At 40.3% G+C, this 21433-nt stretch overlaps 1 protein-coding gene across 3 annotated transcripts in view; it reads right to left on the bottom strand.

Moving 5' to 3' along the window:
• Positions 1 to 6685: 6685 nt before the first annotated feature.
• The window catches only part of LOC123744859 (protein FAM43A), a 168342-nt gene continuing 153594 nt past the window's right edge, over positions 6686 to 21433 (bottom strand). For all 3 annotated transcript variants that reach the window (XM_045725046.2, XM_069311718.1, XM_045725047.2), the window contains 3 exons: positions 18098 to 18177; positions 15798 to 15998; positions 6686 to 12958 (listed from right to left, as the gene is read on the bottom strand). In XM_045725046.2, coding sequence (XP_045581002.1) covers positions 12020 to 12958; positions 15798 to 15998; positions 18098 to 18177 — 1220 coding nt within the window. In that variant the 3' untranslated portion in view covers positions 6686 to 12019. The remainder of the gene's footprint in view (positions 12959 to 15797; positions 15999 to 18097; positions 18178 to 21433) is intronic.

A 21433-nucleotide genomic window follows, 5' to 3' on the forward strand; every position in this document is an offset into this window, starting at 1 on the left:
TTTTCGTCATAGTGGCAAGTTCATTAAGTATTTCATAAGTTACTCCATCCTCCCCAGGTGCGGTAGATTTCCCAACTTTAATCGCCATTATTAGTTCTTCTCTGGTAATACCTGTGCAAGTGACATCACCACTGTTACCTGCTATAAGTATAAAATCCTTTCTTAGATCTTTCCAAGAATCTAATGACTCTCTCGTTACAGCAGGTAATGAACTAAGTTTGGCAGCTTCCGCCCATTTAGTTACGAGCCCATTTGCAATTCCTTGCGGGTCTGGATGTGCAACAAAATTGTGCTTTTTACCCCTTATTTTATTTACGTCTTGCCAGATTTCCTTCAAGTTTCTGTTACTCCCAACTTTCTCTGCAAATTCCTGCCAATACTTGCTCCTAATTTCCTTTCTCTTCTCTCCACACAGCCTAGCAACTGCCAGTAAAGCATTCTTCCCTTCCTCAGTCCTACCATTCCTATTTCAATCCCTGTGAGCTCTCCTCATTGTTAATGTCCACCCCTTAAGCATCTTGTCATGTGTATAATTTTCTTTTCTGGGGGGATGCCTTTTTATACTAGATGGTTTCCGGTTCAATGTTGCATTAAATACATCTACCTCCTTAATTAAATCTTCATAAAATGCTTCTGCCGAAACCGGCTTATAAGTATCATACCAAGACTTAATATGGCCAACAAGACCCCTTAATTCTCCCTCATTAAACTTTAACCTTTTCCTCTGAAGGCAGGCATGCTTTTTATCTAGTTTAAGCTGTATTTGTAATGCAAAATGATCACTTAGCATTTCATCCACAGTAAGACAATTCCCCTCTATGCCCTCAGCATTTATTAAACAAGCATAATCTAATCTCCCTCCCCTCAAATGAGTAGGAGAGGGCTCGCCCAGCAGTTGAACATCTTCATGTTCCTGCAAAAACTGGTACCATCTGCAACCATTCCTATTTGCTTTACCCCTTGATCCTAAAGCTGGATGTCTGGCATTAAAATCCCCTACCACAAGTGTATCTTCAGAAAAGAAGGAATCTGGCAAGTATCATAAATCAAGGGAGCTATCAGAGATGTATAGATTAATGAAATTTAACTCTCGGTCCTTTAATTGTATCCGCAAGCTAATACTTTCAATACCTCTATATCTCTGAGGGATTCCAGTTATCTCGGCAGGTATGATACTTTTGACATAACATGAGACCCCCCTAGTTCCTCCATCAGCATATAAATGAAAGCCTCTATAGCCATTTAGCCTCAGTATGCTACCATCCCTATCCCCAGTTTCCTGGAGTGCTACTATGTCAATATCCTCTCTAAGAGTATAATAGTGTACATCCACCGCTCTAGTTTTTAATCCATTAATGTTCCAAGATAATATTCTCAATTTACTTTCATCCATGATTAATAATAAAACTACCTTTGCCCTGTCCGTCACATTCCATGAGATACAAGAGTACCTTAGAAACTTCCTTCCAACACCGTAACATTTTTTCTTTCTCCTCACCTTCACAACTACTACTAACATCGAAGGTAATATTTTTCATATCTATTTTCTTTGTTATTTCTGTAACCCGTTTTACTTTAACCGTTCTTTCACCATTTGTCACAACAGGAGGTTGAACACCGCTAACACTACTAGAAAGTGTATTCTCCTGACTATCCTCTATCATCGTTACCTCATGCACATCATTACTTTCTTCTACGCACGTTTCACTTTCCATTTCACGTCTCGTTTTACTTTCAATTACACGTCCTGTTTCACCACCATTTTCAGCCCGTCCACCTTCCATAGCCAATTTTTCCAATGCCTCAATCCTCTTATCTAGGTTTTTTAGATACTCCAAAATTTGATTACCAACCTCAGAGGTGACCATATTGTCCTGAACCTTGTCGTCACAAGGTTTCAGTTTTTCCACTGCATGATGTACTTTCCCTAAGCTCGCCTTTACTTTCTCCGTCCCTTTTTCCCACACATTGACCATAGGGGCTGCCGTTGGCTTCCAACTGTTTCCTCCATGTTCCTCTTGCACAATTTTTCCTTGCTGCGAGGATACATCTATCCTGCTTGTAGGACCCGTTCTAGTCTCTTTCAGATGAGGCTTCATGGGGCATAGAGAGGAACCAGCATTGTGGCTGCCTCGACAGTTGCAACAAAATGGGATGATTTTTTCACTTCTTTCAATCTTGACTCTACACTCTCGCGAGTCGTGATTTTTCCCACAATACCGACACCTGGGGTCAAACTGGCATTTCCATGCCATATGTCCCCAACGTGAACACTTCATGCACAGTATGGGCTCCTCAACGTATTTTGCAACGTTCCTATAGCCTAGTCCTTGCACAAAAATTTTCTCCAGCGCCTCACCCTTTACCAAGGCAACAACCTGGCTTCGTTTGTCACCACGAACACTGTTCCTCTTCGCCCAGACAACATTATCATTGTTAAGAAGACAGTCAGGATCCAAATAAGTTGGAAACTTGAAAACTATGATCTTTGTGTGCAACATACCTTCTTCTGGAGGAACCATCACTACATTCTCAAAACCAACCGTCGTGAGGCGTTCCACTGCCTGTTCAGTCCCAACTGTTATGTAGGGCCGGTGAAGACCCTCCTTGAAAAGTGGTTCGTATTCCAAACATTGTTTAGCTAGACGTACCGTCCACTCTAGCTTTTGGTGGAAATTCAATTGGCATGTTGTAGGGAACAACAGCCTCTTCCTTCTTGTCTTGTCTTGCTTGTCTTGCTTGTCTTGAGTCTTGCCGAGTAGGGTCTCATTCTTTGGTCTCTTTGCAATCTCATCGTCACTCTCACTGTCTCGCTGTCTGTTATTATTTCTCCGTTTCTTTTTGTTCACTACTAGTTCAAACGGTCGATTATCATCTTGTCTGTCCTCCTCACTACCACTTAGGCATACCGCCTCATCCATTTCTTCGACGCTGTCAATAATCGAGAACAAATGCACAATATCCTGTATCACCACGTGCAAAAACGAAGAGTGTGGGGCAATCCTCCACCTCCCACCAATCAGCGGACGCCAAGAGCGCCAACCTAGCGACCGCACACAACTGTGGTCTGGATACAACTGCGTGCCACCTTTTGGGTGGCTTAATCTTCATCAATCAATCCATTTGGTCCACACGGGAAACATCTCCCGTCACGCAGGGTGCAGTCGCACCTCCACAGATCTCCAGTTTCATCTCTTGATACTGGTAATGGCTCAAAAGGGCCATCACTTACGGGCTATTCATGCACGTGCCACCTTTTTGGTGGCTTAATCTTCATCAATCAATCGTTGTTATCTACGGGAGACGTATCTCCCGTCACGCAGGGTGCAGTCGCACCTCCACAGATCTCCAGTTTCAGCTCTTGATACTGGTAATGGCTTAAGAGGGCCATCACTTACGGGCTATTCATGCCCGTGCCACCTTTTGGGTGGCTTAATCTTCATCAATCAACCAATCGTAGTTATCTGATATGGTCAAGGAGACATCTCCCGTCATGCAGGGTGCAGACGCACCTCCACAGATCTCCGGTATCATCATGATACTGGTAATGGCTCAGAAAGCCCTCCACTTACGGGCTATTCATGCCCGTGCCACCTTTTGGGTGGCTTAATCTTCATCAATTGTGTGGGAGACATCTCCCGTCACGCAGGGTGCAGTCGCACCTCCACAGATCTCCAGTATCATCTATTGATACTGGTAATGGCTCAGAAAGCCCTCCACTTACGGGCTATTCATGCCCGTGCCACCTTTTGGGTGGCTTAATCTTCATCAATCAATCAATCGTAGTTATCTGATATGGTCAAGGAGACATCTCCCGTCACGCAGGGTGCAGTCGCACTTCCACAGATCTCCAGTATCATCTATTGATACCAGTAATGGCTCAAAAGGGCCACCACTTACGGGCTATTCATGCCCGTGCCACCTCTTGGGTGGCTTAATCTTCATCAGTCGAGAGCAGTACGTCCTAACCAGACGTTATATGATGATATCCTGAACAGTTGATAAATAAAAGTAATTGCGGAACTCCAGTTATCTAATACTTATCATATATGGTATAAAACCTTATCATAAGCCAAGGGATTTGTAGATCAGTGTTTAAAGGGAATTCGGAAGTAATAATGATACAGCTGATGCCATCTGTCGGCAGAAGAGAACACTATCAACTGGCTGGTCAATAGTAGCCATAAGATACAGCTTACGCCATCTGTTGACATCAAATTACACTTATAACAAATTACCCTGCAAAATACAACTAACGCCATCTCGTTTTTTTCCAACGCACTATAAATAGCCAAACAGCAACCCATAAGGTGGGTTGTTGTGCTCGGGTAAGAGGTTCCAAGCTCCGCCCACAAATGGTATGGGGTGCATAATAAATGGCATATCATTGGCAGATATTCTTTGTTGACATTCACACAACAGCCAATCACAGGAAGGGATCAGCTAAAGGCTCCATCCACTTAATAAATCATATTTATTCAGCACACCATCCTTGCTTATGACATTCTGCTTCAACTTTAATCTACCTAAAAAGTAAAATGTTAAGTATTTAAAAGTATTAATATAGTGATAATTAAATACTGCAGGATGTAACGAGTGTTACAGAAACATGGGCTGGCTACCTAACTTGTGACGTCATCAGTGGGAGTTGCCTTGACACAAATAATGATACACTGCTCTGCCCTCTTATTAGAGTAAATTATTCAGTTAGATGGAGATTTCTGTCAGGTGCAAAACAGAAATTGTTGTTCTTTTTCACAACAACCTTGTTGCTATGCACAAGGACCTATTTCTTTGTTTAAATTTTATTCATAAAAGAGAGACATCTCCTGTCACGCAGGGTGCAGTCGCACCTCCACAGATCTCCAGTATCATCTATTGATACTGGAAATGGCTCAAAAGGGCCACCACTTATGGGCTATTCATGCCCAAGCCACATCACCACTTGGTCCGGGAGACATCTCCCGTCACGCAGGGTGCAGTCGCGCCTCCACAGATCTCCAGTATCAGCTCTTGATACTGGTAATGGCTCAAAAGGGCCACCTTTTAGGTGGCTTCATCTTCATCAATCAATTCAATCTGTTTAAATCACGGAAGACATCTTCCGTCACGCAGGGTGCAGTCGCACCTCCACAGATCTCCAGTATCATCTATTGATACTGGTGATGGCTCAGAAGGGCCACCACTTACGAGCTATTCATGCCCGTGCCACCTTTTGGGTGGCTTCATCTTCATAACACATTCACAAGGGAGACATCTCCCGCCATGCAGGGTGCATTCGCACCTCCACAGATCTCCAGTATCAGCTCTTGATACTGGTAATGGCTCAAAAGGGCCACCACTTACGGGCTATTCATGCCCGTGCCACCTTTTGGGTGGCTTAATCTTCATCATCATCATCATTCATAAAAGACAACATTAACATCAGTAATAAAAATGATGGCAAGTTTCTTGGCCTATTCCTAGACAAGAGACTCAACTTCAGCACCCACATTCAACACATAACTAAGAAAGTCTCTAAGACAGTTGGTATACTCTCCAAAATCATATATTATGTTCCTAACTCTGCTCTCCTCTCACTATATTATGCACTAATCTACCCCTATCTTAATTATGGTATCTGTGCATGGGGGTCTACCACTGCAAACCACCTTAAGCCCATTATCACACAGCAAAAATCTGCTATCAGAATAATAACTAACTCTGCTTTCAGACAACACTCAGCTCCCTTGTTTAAATCCCTAAACTTGCTAAATATTAACTCCCTCCACACATTCTCTTGTGTCAACTACATTTACAAAACCCTGTTCTTAAATGCAAACCATGCTCTGAAACTCTCCCTGGACAGATGTAATAGGACCCATTATCACCACACCAGAAATAAATATCTCTTTGATATCCCCAGGGTCAAACTTAATCTGTGTAAACACTCTATGCAAATTAAGGGACCTAGTCTATGGAACTCACTCCCTAGTGAATTGAAAAACTGTAAAACTTTTGCCTTATTTAAAAGCAAAACCAAAAAGTATCTAACTTCATCTTCTTAGTTTCCTACACTGAGCTTTAAATTTGCTCTGTACCTAGTGTTACCCAATCTCCTAATTTTTATGTAATATCAAACAACCTTATCATTGTGTTCATTGCTGTCTTCTTTTATGTGCTAGCCATATGCTGTATTGTGACTACCAATTTTTGTCAACTACCATTCAAGCTGTCATTGCAATCAATCTTATATTGTTTCTGCTGTATTGTGCCTACCAATTTGTCAACTACCATTCAAGCTGTCATTGCAATCAATCTTAGCTACCTATGTGCTTTAATATACTGTACCTACAATTTTCTCTCATCTTCTTTTTTTCATTTCATGTAACTGTTTTCATTTTTTGTCTATAAATTTTGCAAGTATTTACCTCCTTAAAATTTTCTTAGATTAAGGACCTGCCCGAAACGCTGCGCGGGCTAGTGGCTTTACAAGACTGTAATTACCATATTTGTATCCTCAAATTCCTTATGTACATTCTTGTATATGCATAAATAAATAAATAAAAATAAATAAATTGTGAATCAAGAACGTAGGCCAGTGTGCTATGTAAGGACCCATATAATTTGCTTGTATTTCATTACTGTTCTCAATAAACAAGTGTATCTGAAGTGTTCACACAACTCATAAGGAATAGATACACAGTTATGGATAATGTTTTATTTGGTAATTCTATAGATAACATCTACTTATATGATACAAAATTACATTTCTTATATACATCCCTGACATTGCCTTCATAAACATTTTAATAGCTATTTATTTACATGGAATGTAGCTTGCATCACAATAGATGGGGCACCAGTTACAGCATGAGCTTGTCTTTGACCAACTCATCAGTTCTGCAGTGCCTTTAACCCCAATATGTCTCAGTGTTCCTGTCCTTATAGCCTTGCTTGACCTCCAATACTGCCGTGTTTCCATTCATACACCCTGACTGGCACTCTAATTCTAAATTCAAAAGTGCTAAGTGTGTGAGCACCAACACAAAAACTTTTGAAGTACAGAACTACAAAACCGTGTACAGTAGTTCACATTGCCCTGGATTTACTCATCAAGGTGTATCGTCATGCTGTAGTAGGACTAATACCAAGGCATTTCTCCATTCATATGATGAATTTACCACTGTACCAAGAATGAATACTGTGTTAGCTCCAAAGAGTCTTTACAGCTGTGGAAATACTACACCAAATCCATTGTAAAATAATTAAACAATTAGCATCACCCTTGTATTCATAACATATTACAAATTTTAAAGTCTATTGCCTATTCATACAGTTTATCTTACTTATGAGGCACTGCTAGTGTGGAGCTGAGGCTTGGAGACGCACAACACCGGGAAGCTTACTCTTTTGTTGTACAATAATTACCACAAATTGCTGTGCTATGAATATAATTAAGACACAATATCACTAGTGACCTTCACAATAATCAGTGAACACTATGACGTATGACGTATTCACTTTACCAGAATAAAGTATACTACTGTACTAACAAGGTATAATACTTATAAGCCCAGGTTCATTACACACAGTATAAAGCATATTGCATATTCTGAACTATTTAAGACAATGTGAGAAGTAAAGCTCGTATTAACTTGCCATCTTTTACTATCACAAAACTATAGTTGTCAAGCCATTCTCTAAGAGTTGTTAAGCATATAGTTATAATTCATCACAGTATGCATAAGATCAAGCATTGTTCTCAAATTATTTTGGTTATTAAGCCAAATTCGTAGAGTACTAGTACTAGATATTTACCGACTCTAGCTCTCACAGCATACTTGCTAAGAAGCACAATTGCCATAGTAAATGTCTTGCTAGTTTTATTCTCACAAAACTACTGTTATGAAGTTTTCACAAAACAGTACTCAATATATTATATAAATTCTCATACAGTACAGTATTACTAAACTTATCAATCCTCTTGTTTAAAATGCTATAATCACCAAGTTTTGTTCATAAAGCACAGAATTTATGAGCCCTAACTTTCATTGTAATGAGGTATTGCGCGTAATTCTCGAGAGATGTACAAATAAACATGAACTTGCAGCACACTTGGTCCTTATTAATATTTTAAAAGTTTAGCACTCACAATAATATTTAACATTGCAATTCTCACAGTAGTTGAAAGTTATTCACCATTTTCACAAATTAGTCAAATGTTGAGAATACAGAAGACAACTCGTCACGGAATTACAGTTATTTGGATTATTTTTTTCCGCACAATCCATGATATAATACTGATATTATGTGTGTGATATGTATAAAACCAAAGTTCTATACCGTACTCAAGGTACTTTGCCTGTGGCACCATTATTTAGCCTAGCACACTATGGGCGTGTTTCAAGTACAGAACACACAAATTGAACTGAAATACAAAAACTGTACTAACTAGGTTAACTAAACACTGAATAATATATGTCATCAAATGAGACTCTGCAAGGCAGGAACTTGCAAAACATGAGACTGGCTAATAACTTTATGTCGTGTAATGTACTGTAATTAAAAAAATAAACTAATATTAAGTCCTTCAATATGCATTTTAACAAAGAAATTATAACAATATTTATATTTTAGGCTATAAATAATACCAGAAGAATATGAATGTCATATTACTAATGGTAGGTGAAACTAGTTAGGTTTGAGAGACAAATGTAACTAATTCTTTAATAATGAACACCTTTCAAAATACATCCATCTTGTAAAAGATTTACGGGAAAGATGATATATAAATTATGTTGTCTAATTACAGATGAATGAATTTTTGCAGATTTGATTTTTACATCACATAAATAGATGAGAATGTTGATGCCACCAGTGAGAAGATACAGATACTGTAACCTTAAATTGGAATACAATTTTGTAAGAGGAAATTTTTTTGTGAGAGGGAAAACATTTTTGTGAGGGGAACAAAATTAACAGCTGGCATTTGGTCGAAGATCTGCATGAGTCACTCTACTGTCAACTCATTCGTTACATACTAATGAATTTGACTTAGCAGTTAGCTGCATTTAGCATGTCACCGTACAGCATGCGGTAAATATGAAGGCGTTAAGATGTAAAATGCTTCATGCTCTAAATTAACAATGGTACATCGGGGAAAAAATATTTACATTTTAGTAACAAAATGATTCATGTTCATTACTTACAAAATAATATTAGATATTTACTCAACAAACAAGGGAAAGAAGTTGAAATTAGTGAAACAATTAACAAGAAACTCTTAACAAAACATTCGATTACAAAGTACAGAAGAATCAAGATGTTTGAAATTTAATAATGCAATATTAAAGAAGCTCTATAAGTAAATCACAGGCCAATAAATCAGATTAGCATAATTCCGTTCTGTATTAGAATACCAGTCTGTCTCCAATAATCTATCCCACCCCATTTTATACCAATGTAATGAGGCTGATGAATATGAGGGCATACATGATTTATAATAGAGTATGGCATGAAGGAATATTTACAAACAACAGTATGTATATATTAAGTCATACAACATTTCATAAAATACCTAAGGTACTTGTGAATGCACTTCAGTCACATGTTTGATTCCTGTACAGTATTTGAACAATACTGTATGCCTAAAGATCTTACTGTTTCTCTCTCTCTCTCTCTCTGATATTGCACTAAGATATCAAATATACTTGTTTTAGCACTGTGTTTGAAAACACACACACAAGGGACACCACGAGTGTATCTCTCATCCTGTAACTACACTCAGGTAATTACACACACACACACACACACACACACACACACACACACACACACACACACACACACACACACACACACACACACACACACACACTGTACATGCATTTCAATTAAGTATTATCATACACATCTAATCGAAGTCAAAATATAGCCTTATGTGAGATAGTATCATTGAATCATTGATAAATACTATCTTGGAAAAGTTAGCATAAATAACGTATTGATATAATCACTGAATGTAGCAGATCACGATTTTTTTGTTTCAAATGTATTACAATACATGATATTTTTATTAATATATGCTATATTTTAATTATTATTTTATCAATGAGTTCAATCAAACATACAGTATATACCTGTATAGCTATTTAAAGCTAAGGAAAGAAAAATACAAACCTATTGTTAAATGAATTTTCACAAATAAAATGTTTTTTTTTGTAAAAAGAAAGTAAAATGAGAAATTTTTTTAGTAGAAATTGAAAGGATAAGCATCTTGGGAGAAAAATTAGTGAAAAAAGTGATGAATCAGCAATGATGGAGACCCAAGATACAAGGATGACCAAAACCCCATGTTGAGAGAACCTCAACTTTTGGGATATATTGAAATATCTGGGGAAAGTGCAAGGGTACTGTTTGAAGAGCGTCAATATCTGGGGAAAGTGCAAGGGTCTTGTTTGAAGAGTGTCAATATCTGGGGAAAGTGCAAGGGTCTTGTTTGAAGAGCGTCAATATCTGTGGAAAGTGCAAGGGTACTGTTTGAAGAGCGTCAATATCTGGGGAAAGTGCAAGGGTCTTGTTTGAAGAGCGTCAATATCTGGGGAAAGTGCAAGGGTCTTGTTTGAAGAGCGTCAATATCTGTGGAAAGTGCAAGGGTACTGTTTGAAGAGCGTCAATATCTGGGGAAAGTGCAAGGGTACTGTTTGAAGAGCGTCAATATCTGGGGAAAGTGCAAGGGTCTTGTTTGAAGAGCGTCAATATCTGGGGAAAGTGCAAGGGTCTTGTTTGAAGAGCGTCAATATCTGGGGAAAGTGCAAGGGCTTGAAAGTGCAAGAGTTTGAAGTGTCAATATCTGGGGAAAGTACAAGGATCCTATTTGAAGAGCATCAATATCTGGGGGAAGTACAAGGGTATTGTTTGAAGCGCGTCAATTTGTAATGATAATGAAAGATGACCTGATGATAGGCTGACACATAAAACGGAATATGGCACCTTTGGGAATTAAAATTTCACAGTGGTAAAATTTGGCATGTAATTACATGCATTTAATATTACCACTAGCTTTATATTATTTTTGAAATCGTAATGAGCACACGATAAATAATATTCTGATCGCAATATAGTCACAGACTTAATTATAGATCAGCAACTGACACACTCATCTTTATCTTCAATGATAATTTTAAGTCAAGATAAGATGTATCCAGGGAATGGTGTGTATACCAGAGAATACTAAAGGTTTCAAATATATACTGTTGGATCTTTAGCCAGCAGCTACTGGCATATACTCGTATAGCTTACTGGTGTTAAAAAGCTTAGTTACATAATACACATAATATTCACAACTTAGTTAATGGTCATAATGAAGAAGAGGTGTGGGGGGGGGGTAAAGCTAACAACTGTGATTCACTGACACCTATGGAAACTATTCCAGCTGGGTCACTACCAGAGTCACCGGCAACTTGTTCAAGCATACAGTAGTACATCCAGATTTACCATAATCTCCTATGAATTATGGTAATCTGTTTGAATTGACAGTATGCTGCTTCTGATATCTGTTAACGTTCATTGACAGGCAAATGAATGCAGAGTAGATCAAACATTAAATGAATCTTGTCAACAGGAGAACTTTAAGGCATTTTGATTTGTTACATAATGAACTTTTCTTCCTTCAAGATGTCAGAACATATCAATATTTATGAGTGGAAGCATTGAATCCTTGCTATTTATTGACTATTTCATAACCAAATTGTCTGATTCTGACCTTCATCTGGTTGTATAAGAAGCACTTCGCAAGATCTTTTTTAAACAATGAAGCACTAAGTTCTCTGGACTAGTAACAGAAGCATACACCACACTAGAGACGGGACAGAAAAGTATATCTGTCCTTGCATGTGTCACACACATTCCTAACTGTAATCACACAGAGGAAAGGGACTTGCATGATTATATTTTCTGAACAAGGGAAGGAGGTTCACTCACTACAGTATCACTGGTAAGTCACTGCTAAGGTACCAGGTTTCACCAACAGAGGGCACTACAGTTTGGTTGCATCTAGATTTTGAAGAGAGTCTTTGTCCTCAGAGTAGCCACTTTCTTCACTTATGTTATCACCTTCCATGCGAGCCATCTTCCCTGGGTTTTCACCTCCATTTATAAGGTGACTTTCATTAATAATGTGATCACTTTCGTTCATGAGGTTCTCCTGCTCAGTAGTGACATCACAGGGGTCGCTGCAGGCACCGCATGAGGAACTGCACGAGTGGGATCCCAAGGACTCAGGTTGGTCCGAAGTGAGAGATTCCTCTGCAGGGGGAGCGAGGTTTAGCTCACGTGTTAAGGAGGCCAGCAAACCCAAATCATCTCTTCCTCGTACATCAGCACCTCTTGTACTATCACATGACCCCTCGTCATCCACTGCTTCTTCCACAACACCCAGTGGCTTGTGATGCAGTGGTCGGTCATCCAGAGGCGAGAGGGGAGGCACTGGGCAATAAAGGAGACTCTCGGAGTGGTGGCATGGAGAAGCAAACTGTGGACTGTCATCTTCGTACTCTTCTTCAAGCACATAATGATCTTGTCCGGCACTTGCAACCTCACTACTAGAGTCATAATCCACAACAATATCTGAGGTTGTCTCTGACATGGTGCTGGACCCACCTACATCCTCTTCCGGCTGTAGGTGAACCGAAGCTAAGTCATCTATTTCCTCCTCGTCGCTATTTCCGAGACCCTCCTCGTCCTCCTCTTCTATGGTCTCTTCGATGGCACCAAGCTTAGGTGCACTCTTGGACCTCTCGAGGGGTGGGCGATAGTTGGCAGCCCCCGTGGACAGGAGCAGCTTGCGCCGTGGGATGGACGCAGAGTCGTAGATGGCGTGCATGAGGGACATCCGAGCATTCTGTCGCACAACTTTTTCTCGTCTAAATTCTTGCAGAGCTGATGTAAGGCGGACCCTCAGTTGTGTTGCCATTGCCTGTAAAATAACAAACACTAATTACCTGATATTCAGTATTATGAACAGTGTTCAGGGAAAAACATTATTCATCATTCATGGTGTAGTCCTAAATAAAATATTATTATTATTATTATTATTATTATTATTATTATTATTATTATTATTATTATTGTTGTTGTTGTTATAATTCATAACAAATGTTAGAAAACCTTATGGTTCTGACCATTTATCATGAGGTCATTTTATAAATGATTCAAAATAACATTTACAGCAGACTGAATATAGACCATTTGCAATTATATACAGCCAAGAAAATTATTTTTCATAACATTATTAATGAAACTTACAATGTAACTTTAATTTTTGTAGCGGTTACATAAAAAAAACACAGACACATGCTTGTTAATGGAATATATAAAAAAAAACAAGACATAATCACCACATATAAAATATTTTGAATAATTGATAGGATAGTGATAGACTATTATACATGGCTGATACACGAATAAGGAGAGACAGATGGAAACTGAGTACCAGTACCAGCGGCCAGATTCACGAAGCAGTTACGCAAGTACTTACGAACGTGTACATCTTTCCTCAATCTTTGACGGCTTTGGTTACATTTATTAAACAGTTTACAAGCATGAAAACTTGCCAATCAACTGTTGTTATTGTTATAAATAGCCTCCTGGTGATTCGGAGCTCATTAACTGTTTAATAATTGACAAACAAAGCCGCCAAAGATTGAGAAAAGATGTTCAGGATCGTATAAGTGTTTGCGCAACTTCTTCGTGAATCTAGCCCCAAGCATTTCATCTTACTGGTGAAGGTTTTAACCAATCACAACCATTGCTTCCTAATTGGGCCACACCCCCAATTGGTTCAGTACATAAACACTTGTGCATCAGACTGCCCGTCCTCTTATTAACAAGATTTGTCATTTCTCTGGCTATTATTATCTAAATGACAATATAAGTCATAATGTTATTATAAACAAAGTTAATAAATAAAATATTTTTTGATGGGGACTGTGGCATTATTGCAAGGAAAAATATTTATGCAAAATAGTTTGAGACCATTTTCATGGTTTTGTTAGTCTGCAATATTTATATTTTGCTCCGCCTGGAGTTGTCCTATAAAAGAAAACGTAGAAGTGGTAAATGTTTAGGGTGACTCTTCTATCTGAGTTTCAGCACATTAGTGTCGATTAATGTGCTAAAATCGATCGATATATATATATATATATATATATATATATATATATATATATATATATATATATATATATATATATATATATATATATCGAACCTGGACCCTAAGGATTACGAACACCGAGCGCTGTCCACTCAGCCGTCAAGTCTAACTGTGTCTCAGACACAGGCAGTCATAGGGAGAGAAAGGAGAAGGAGGGGGGGGGGGATGATTGAAGAGAGGGAAGGAGAGAGTGGGAAGATTGGTAGAAGGTGGAGAGAGGTGAGAAGGGGACAGGGGCAGAGGGTGATAGAGTGATATATATATAAATATATATAAATATAATATATATATATATATATATATATATATATATATATATATATATATTATATTTATATATATTTATATATATATCACTCTATCACCCTCTGCCCCTGTCCCCTTCTCACCTCTCTCCACCTTCTACCAATCTTCCCACTCTCTCCTTCCCTCTCTTCAATCATCCCCCCCCCCTCCTTCTCCTTTCTCTCCCTATGACTGCCTGTGTCTGAGACACAGTTAGACTTGACGGCTGAGTGGACAGCGCTCGGTGTTCGTAATCCTTAGGGTCCAGGTTCGATCCCCGGCGGAAGCGGATACAAATGGGCAGTTTCTTTCACCCTGATGCCCCTTTACACATAGCAGTAAATAGGTACCTGGGAGTTAGACAACTTCTACGGGCTGCTTCCTAGGGATGTGTGTGTGTGAAAATTAGGATTAAGGACTTGCCCGAAACGCTACGCGTGCTAGTGGTTGTACAAGAATGTAAGAACTCTTGTATATATAAATAAATACAATCTGTCTGTCTCTATTGTTCTGATTGTCTTCTTGTCTTTCCCTTTGACCTGATCTCTCTGCAGGCCTCTGTTTTTTTTCTATTTATCTGTCTGTCCGTCTCTATCTTATCCTGACTATGTCTCTCTCTCTCCTTCTGTCTTATAAAAAACATATTATAGTGTTCCATTGGCGTGTGGATGGTGTGCAGGTGGGGTGAGTGTGGCGGTGTGAAATATTAACAAAATATAATCTTTACCCCAAGTGCTTTGAGAAACGGGAGGGTATGAGAAAGCCTGCGAAGCTGTGGAAGGATTGTCTGCTTTATGCTATTATGGCCATAGTATGACTAGCAGAAAATGTATATTAGTTTTCTCAAGATCAGTGAATAATAATGTATTTTACTATAAGAACAAAATTTATTTGAAATTTTTATTTTCAAAAATATTTAATTAGGTGTAGTTTAGTAGGCAGTCTCAAAAATCAACGTGAGGGTCAGAAAGTAATCCTGGCATGCTGTTCTCTATTGAATTCTGGCGACTCCCGACCAGCCTATGTCAGTTCCGTACCCTAGACCATTGCCCTTGCAAAGTTGGGTGAAGCTAGCCCCGCCAAGCCTTTGGCTTCCAACCTAGAACACAGAGACGTAAGAGATTCTGTGTTAATAGATGGAGATGCAGACGAGTAGTCACAATAACGTGGCTAAAATATGTTGACCAAACCACACACTAGAAAGTGAAGGGGCGACGACGTTTCGGTCCGTCCTGGACCATTCTCAAGTCGAAACGTCGTCGTCCCTTCACTTTCTAGTGTGTGGTCTGGTCAACAGATGGAGATGGTTACTGACCTCGGCCTTGGTGTTCTTGGGACAGAGGACAGCATGGCAGCGGAGCTCCTGCTTGAGCCTGCGTCCCTCGTGGCGGTAGACCCAGCAGAAGACCCTGGGGTAGGCCGGGTGAGCGACGCAGTAGGTGACGCGGTGGGCCCAGTACTCCGTGAGGCCGTGTTCCCGCGTCACCGCCCTCAGACCCGCTCCGCAGATCGTCACCTGAACACACACACAACAACTGGGTTTAAGGATATTGCTTTCAAACTTCTTGAGGAACTACTATTATTTCTGTTGACCAGACCACACACTGGAAAGTGAAGGAACGACGACGTTTCGACTTGAGGATGGTCCAGGACGGACCGAAACGTCGTCGTCCCTTCACTTTCTAGTGTGAGGTCTGGTCAACATACTTCAGCCACGTTATTGTGACTCTTCGTCTGCACTATTATTTCTCAAATAAACTGAGGAAGACATAAACAGCTTGAGTTGTAATGTATTGCCAAATATGATTGTTCATGCAGTCCGTTCTCGCGAGCTTTCCCAACGTCAAGAAACTGACGTACTAAAGTGTCCTTATCCTAACCTACCAGAGGACCCCCCACGAACAGAAAACGGGACCTTATGTCAATTTCGCGAGCCGCTCCCATTTTCTAGTACGATAGTGTTTGGCCTTAGGTAAAGGGGTAAAAAGTATGCATCAAAAATTATGTTTTACTTAGGTAAAAAGTATGCGTCAAAATGCGACGTGCTATAAAGAGGACAGGTTGGTATATGACTCTTAAGATTAAACTCTTAAAAACCATAAAGGTGAGATTTTCAACAAGATTATCAGTATAGGTTTAACTGTTACAAATACTGATAAGTTATGAGCTGAAAGATCTTTCTTTCAAAGGAAAAGCCAGTGCTATTTCTTCAGTATTAAACCAAAAAATAAAATAACATACATTATTAATCTCCATTTTGAACCTGTCCATTTTTCTCAAGTGCACCTGCAAGATGCTAACACAACTCCAGTATGGTAAGTGCTTGGGTTCGATAACTTTTGTAAGTGATGCACAGAGAACCAATCAGAGAACACTGCATAAACATCAGAGGTCCGCGGTTGTTCAACATCCTCCCAGTGAGTATAAGAAATATTGCCGGAACAACCGTGAACATCTTCAAGAGAAAACTAGATAATTTTCTTCAAGGAGTGCCGGACCAACCGGGCTGTGGTGGATATGTGGGCCTGCCGGTCGCTCCAAGCAACAACCTGTTGGACCAAGCTCTCACAAGTCAAGCCTAGCCTCCGGCCGGGTTTGGGAAGTAGAACTCCCAGAACCCCATCAAACAGGTAAGACGATATCAACGGAATGCCTTAGCAAGGACCAACCTTAGACAATAAGCCTTACATTTCTTTATGCTAGACTCAGCTCCAGGGCTTCTTTTAACATGCACAATGATGGAGACCTTTTGTTCGTTACTGGGTCTTGCACACTGAATCACCCTAGAAGAGGAACTCTAGTGGCAGAGGGCTCGCCATGAACATTTGTTGATAAGCTAGTGAGTTCAGTCACCAAGACTGATCTCACAGACTTAGTGAGATCAGCCGCAAAGAATACATGAAGTAATTGCGCTGAAGATAATCCAAGGCCGATGTAAAGGCTAGTTATTGTGGAAATTAATGGATATATTTACACCACATTGCTTACATTAAACCAAAAGGGGTCTGGCTGTACTGAAGGGTCGAGAGAGGTGTACCAGTTACGAGTTTCACGGAGGAATGTGCAGGTTCAACACGTGAACTTTAGCTAGCTCATGAAGAACCTTAACTGGTTCACGCCTGCATGGCATTTAACTCAACAGGACTTGATCGACACGGCCAAAATGCCGCTGCCTGTAGGGACACCACAGCAACTGGTGACCGAACACAGGGATCCGTGTGACACTAAGAACCATGGAATACACACAGAGATTACACTAACGTGATGCATCAAATGAACAAAGTCGTAGACACTGCCTTAATCGTAGCTCAGTCGATTAAGGCAGTGTCTGGGATGCTCCCGGACGCAGGTTCGAATCCTCGTCACGGCCCTTGTGGATTTGTTCATTTAACCATGGAATATATTAATGTATATGTAGAATAATGTGGACTATTGTTGCTCAGCGACTCACACATGAAATGGCTTAGTTGCGTTGTTGTTGTTTTAGATTTAGCTACTAAGAAGGAAGTGTCCATGTAGCACGGGCTATGGTGAGCCCGTACCATACTTGTGAATATCAGTTGTTAATATAAGTAGAGAGAGAAAGGTGGAGTAGAGGAGAGGTAGAGGACCCACCTTCATCGCGATGTCTTGCCGGGTACTTTGACAGTAGTTCCTCCATAGTGTTGCCAGCGGCTTGTCAACACATCCTTCCCCTGTAACACGTTAACCATATATAGATACTGTATATATATGTGTGTAAATGACGAAAAATAAACACCTGATTAAAAATGTGAGAGTGTCAGACCACAGAGGAAAATTGAAACAGGAATTTCCTTAAGTACTTTCGTATATTAATAGCTCCTTCTGAAGATGTATTAATATACGAAAGTACTTAAGGAAATTCCTGTTTCAATTTTCCTGACACTGTCATAGATATATATATAAAAATTACTATATATTAATCATATATAAACATTACACGCTTATGCTAACATATGACAGGACTAGGAAGGCTCAAAGAGTCCACCTTGAACATACTAGTAAATTGAAGCAATACGTAGGAGTTTAATTACAACGACATTACAGGTAAAGAAATACGTGTTTAAAACACAGATGAGAAGACACGTGATTTGATGAACATAAACATGAATTTCTAAACAAACAAAACCACAGAGTAACTGAGAAGAGTGAGACGAAGTCAGGTATCTAGCCTACTAATCCCTAGAAAATATCTTAGGACAAAATAGAACTCTTAGATGAATTTAAAGAAAGCAGAACAGTGCAAACTGGAACCAGCAGGTCCATTGTTCATCACAATGAAATGTTGACCAGACCACACACTAGAATGTGAAGGGACGACGACGTTGTTTCGGTCCGTCCTGGACCATTCTCGAGTCGATACTTTAGCCACGTTATTGTGACTCATCGCCTGCACAATGAAATGTCTCAAATAAAAGATGTGTGTATGGGGCAAGAACCCAAATCAACAGACTAACAGCCTGCTCATTAGCTCGAATAAGACTTGGCTACAGTCTCTTGACTGTTTTTCTTATATTTCAGTGATGGGAACATCAGATCACTTGATGTTCACAATTTTCTGACGAAGTTTGAAGATCCGAAGTTTTCGGATCTTCGAGTTTTCTGGCGAAAAATGAAGTTTTCTGACGAACACTTTACTTAATCTTAACACTTTAGATGAACTAAAGTGTTAAGTGATGACCAGACCACACACCAGAAGATGTAAGAGACGACGACGTTTCGGTCGGTCATGGACCATTATCAAGTCGATTGTGATGAGAGTGAGAGTGAGTGATGATTGATTGATGAAGAATAAGCCACCCAAGAGGTGGCACGGGCATGAATATCCCCGTAAGTGGAAGCGAGGGAGGCATAAAGTGTGTGGACAAAGACAGGGACACACACACTAAAGCATTACATCTTAGACTGTGATAAAACTGAGCCATTTAGAGATAAATCTAAATTCACGCTGCATGAAATGGTAAACTGTCTAGTTACTAAGGATAAAATACTTGAAATCCTTGTAGTGTCCATATTATTTTTCCAGTAGATAACTGACATATAAGATTAAGGAAGAAGCTTTCCTATGGCCCTGTAATACCTCCATAGCTCAAACACCTATGAACAGCCATAGCAAAAAGTCCTACCATTAATATATTATATTTAATTGTAAATACATAGCTATTGAAATGGAACAGTCTCTGTAATTAGTTGACATCATAACTATGTTCACGACAGGTGTAAATGGGATATTATCATCGTTGAGGTCTGATAAAGACCTTTTGTGCCTTCTGTAATCCTTTTTGCGCTACCGCTCACAGGATGAGTATGGGGTGCACAATAAACTAGCCGCCTCTGACGGCAACAATCAGTAAGAACAAATGACGACGTATGTTCGGCCTTCACGTGGCTGCGGCTAGAGTGTAGAGCCAGTACAGCCAGCCTCGCTCAGTATAAATCATTAGGACCTCCGACGCTTGCATTTGCCTTCACATTTGTCACTGTTTCCAGGATGTGGATCATTTGGGTGAAGGTTCAGTGCCCTGCGACACACATGATGCCCGCACTATCTCCTACCTTCCGTCCTACACCCTAGTTACCTGCCCGGAGGTGGCTAGGCTGCCACCTACCCGGAGGTGGCTAGGCTGCCACCTGCCCGGAGGTGGCTAGGCTGCCACCTACCCGGAGGTAGCTAGGCTGCCACCTGCCCGGAGGTGGCTAGGCTGCCACCTGCCCGGAGGTGGCTAGGCTGCCACCTAGCCACCAACAGCCTAGCCTCCTGTACCACGGGACATGCAGGAAAGCATTCACAACGAGGAGCTCGTTAGTGTTTACCGCGGGTAAATATGGTTCGTGTCTGCACTTACTCCTCCTGTACTGTTAAGATGAACTCCACACTGAGGACCGGTACTGGAGGCTGCCACAGCTTCCTCCCCCCCCCCCCCACACTCTCACACCCTCCGCCTCGCTCTTAATTACTCCATTTTAAGAGTTTTCCTCCTTCGGGGAGTTCGAATCAATTGCCGAAAAATTTTGAATGAGTAAATTTGTATACGTAGCAGTACCATTTATTTTTCTGAGAGGTTGTGTATCGTGTTAAATACGATAGAGAAATACGACAGAGCCTATTGGGCTCTATCATATCTACATTTGAAACTGTGTATGGAGTCAGCCTCCACCACATCACTGCCTAATGCATTCCATCTGTTAACTACTCTGACACTGAAAAAGTTCTTTCTAACGTCTCTGTGGCTCATGTGGGTACTAAGTTTCCACCTGTGTCCCCTTGTTCGCGTACCCCGCATACTAAATTGTTTATCTCTATCTACCTTGTCAATTCCTCTGAGAATTTTATAGGTAGTGATCATGTCTCCCCTTACTCTTTTGTCTTCTAGTGTCGTGAGGATTAGTTCCAGTAATCTTTTCTCGTAGCCCATAATCTTCAGCTCGGGGACCAGCCTGGTGGCATACCTCTCAACCTTTTCTAACTTCGTTTTGTGTTTGACTAGATGTGGACTCCAGGCTGGAGCCGCATATTCCAGTTGTGTGTACGTGTGTGTGTGCGTGTGTGTGTGCGTGTGTGTGTGTGTGTGTGTGTGTGTGTGTGTGTGTGTGTGTGTGCGTGCGACAGGTCAATCTTGCAGGCACAAATAGTAAATACACGCACACGCACACTTAGGAAAGAGATGACTGGGTTTATTGCATTCACCTAGACCTAAAAAAGGCATTCGACAAAGTCCCACACAAGAGGCTGTTCTGGAAACTGGAAGATACTGAAGGAGTGACTAGAGGGGAAGACGTCTGACATGGATGAGAAATATTTTAACTGACAGTAGACAGATGAGGGCAGTAATCAGAGACAATGTACCTGACTGGAGGAGTGTTTCTAACGGAGTCCTACAGGGCTCAGTTCTTGCACCAATACTTCTACATAAACGACCTACCAGAAGG

The sequence above is a fragment of the Procambarus clarkii genome, chromosome 70 (assembly GCF_040958095.1).
Source record: "Procambarus clarkii isolate CNS0578487 chromosome 70, FALCON_Pclarkii_2.0, whole genome shotgun sequence".
Taxonomy (NCBI): Eukaryota; Metazoa; Arthropoda; class Malacostraca; order Decapoda; family Cambaridae; genus Procambarus; species Procambarus clarkii.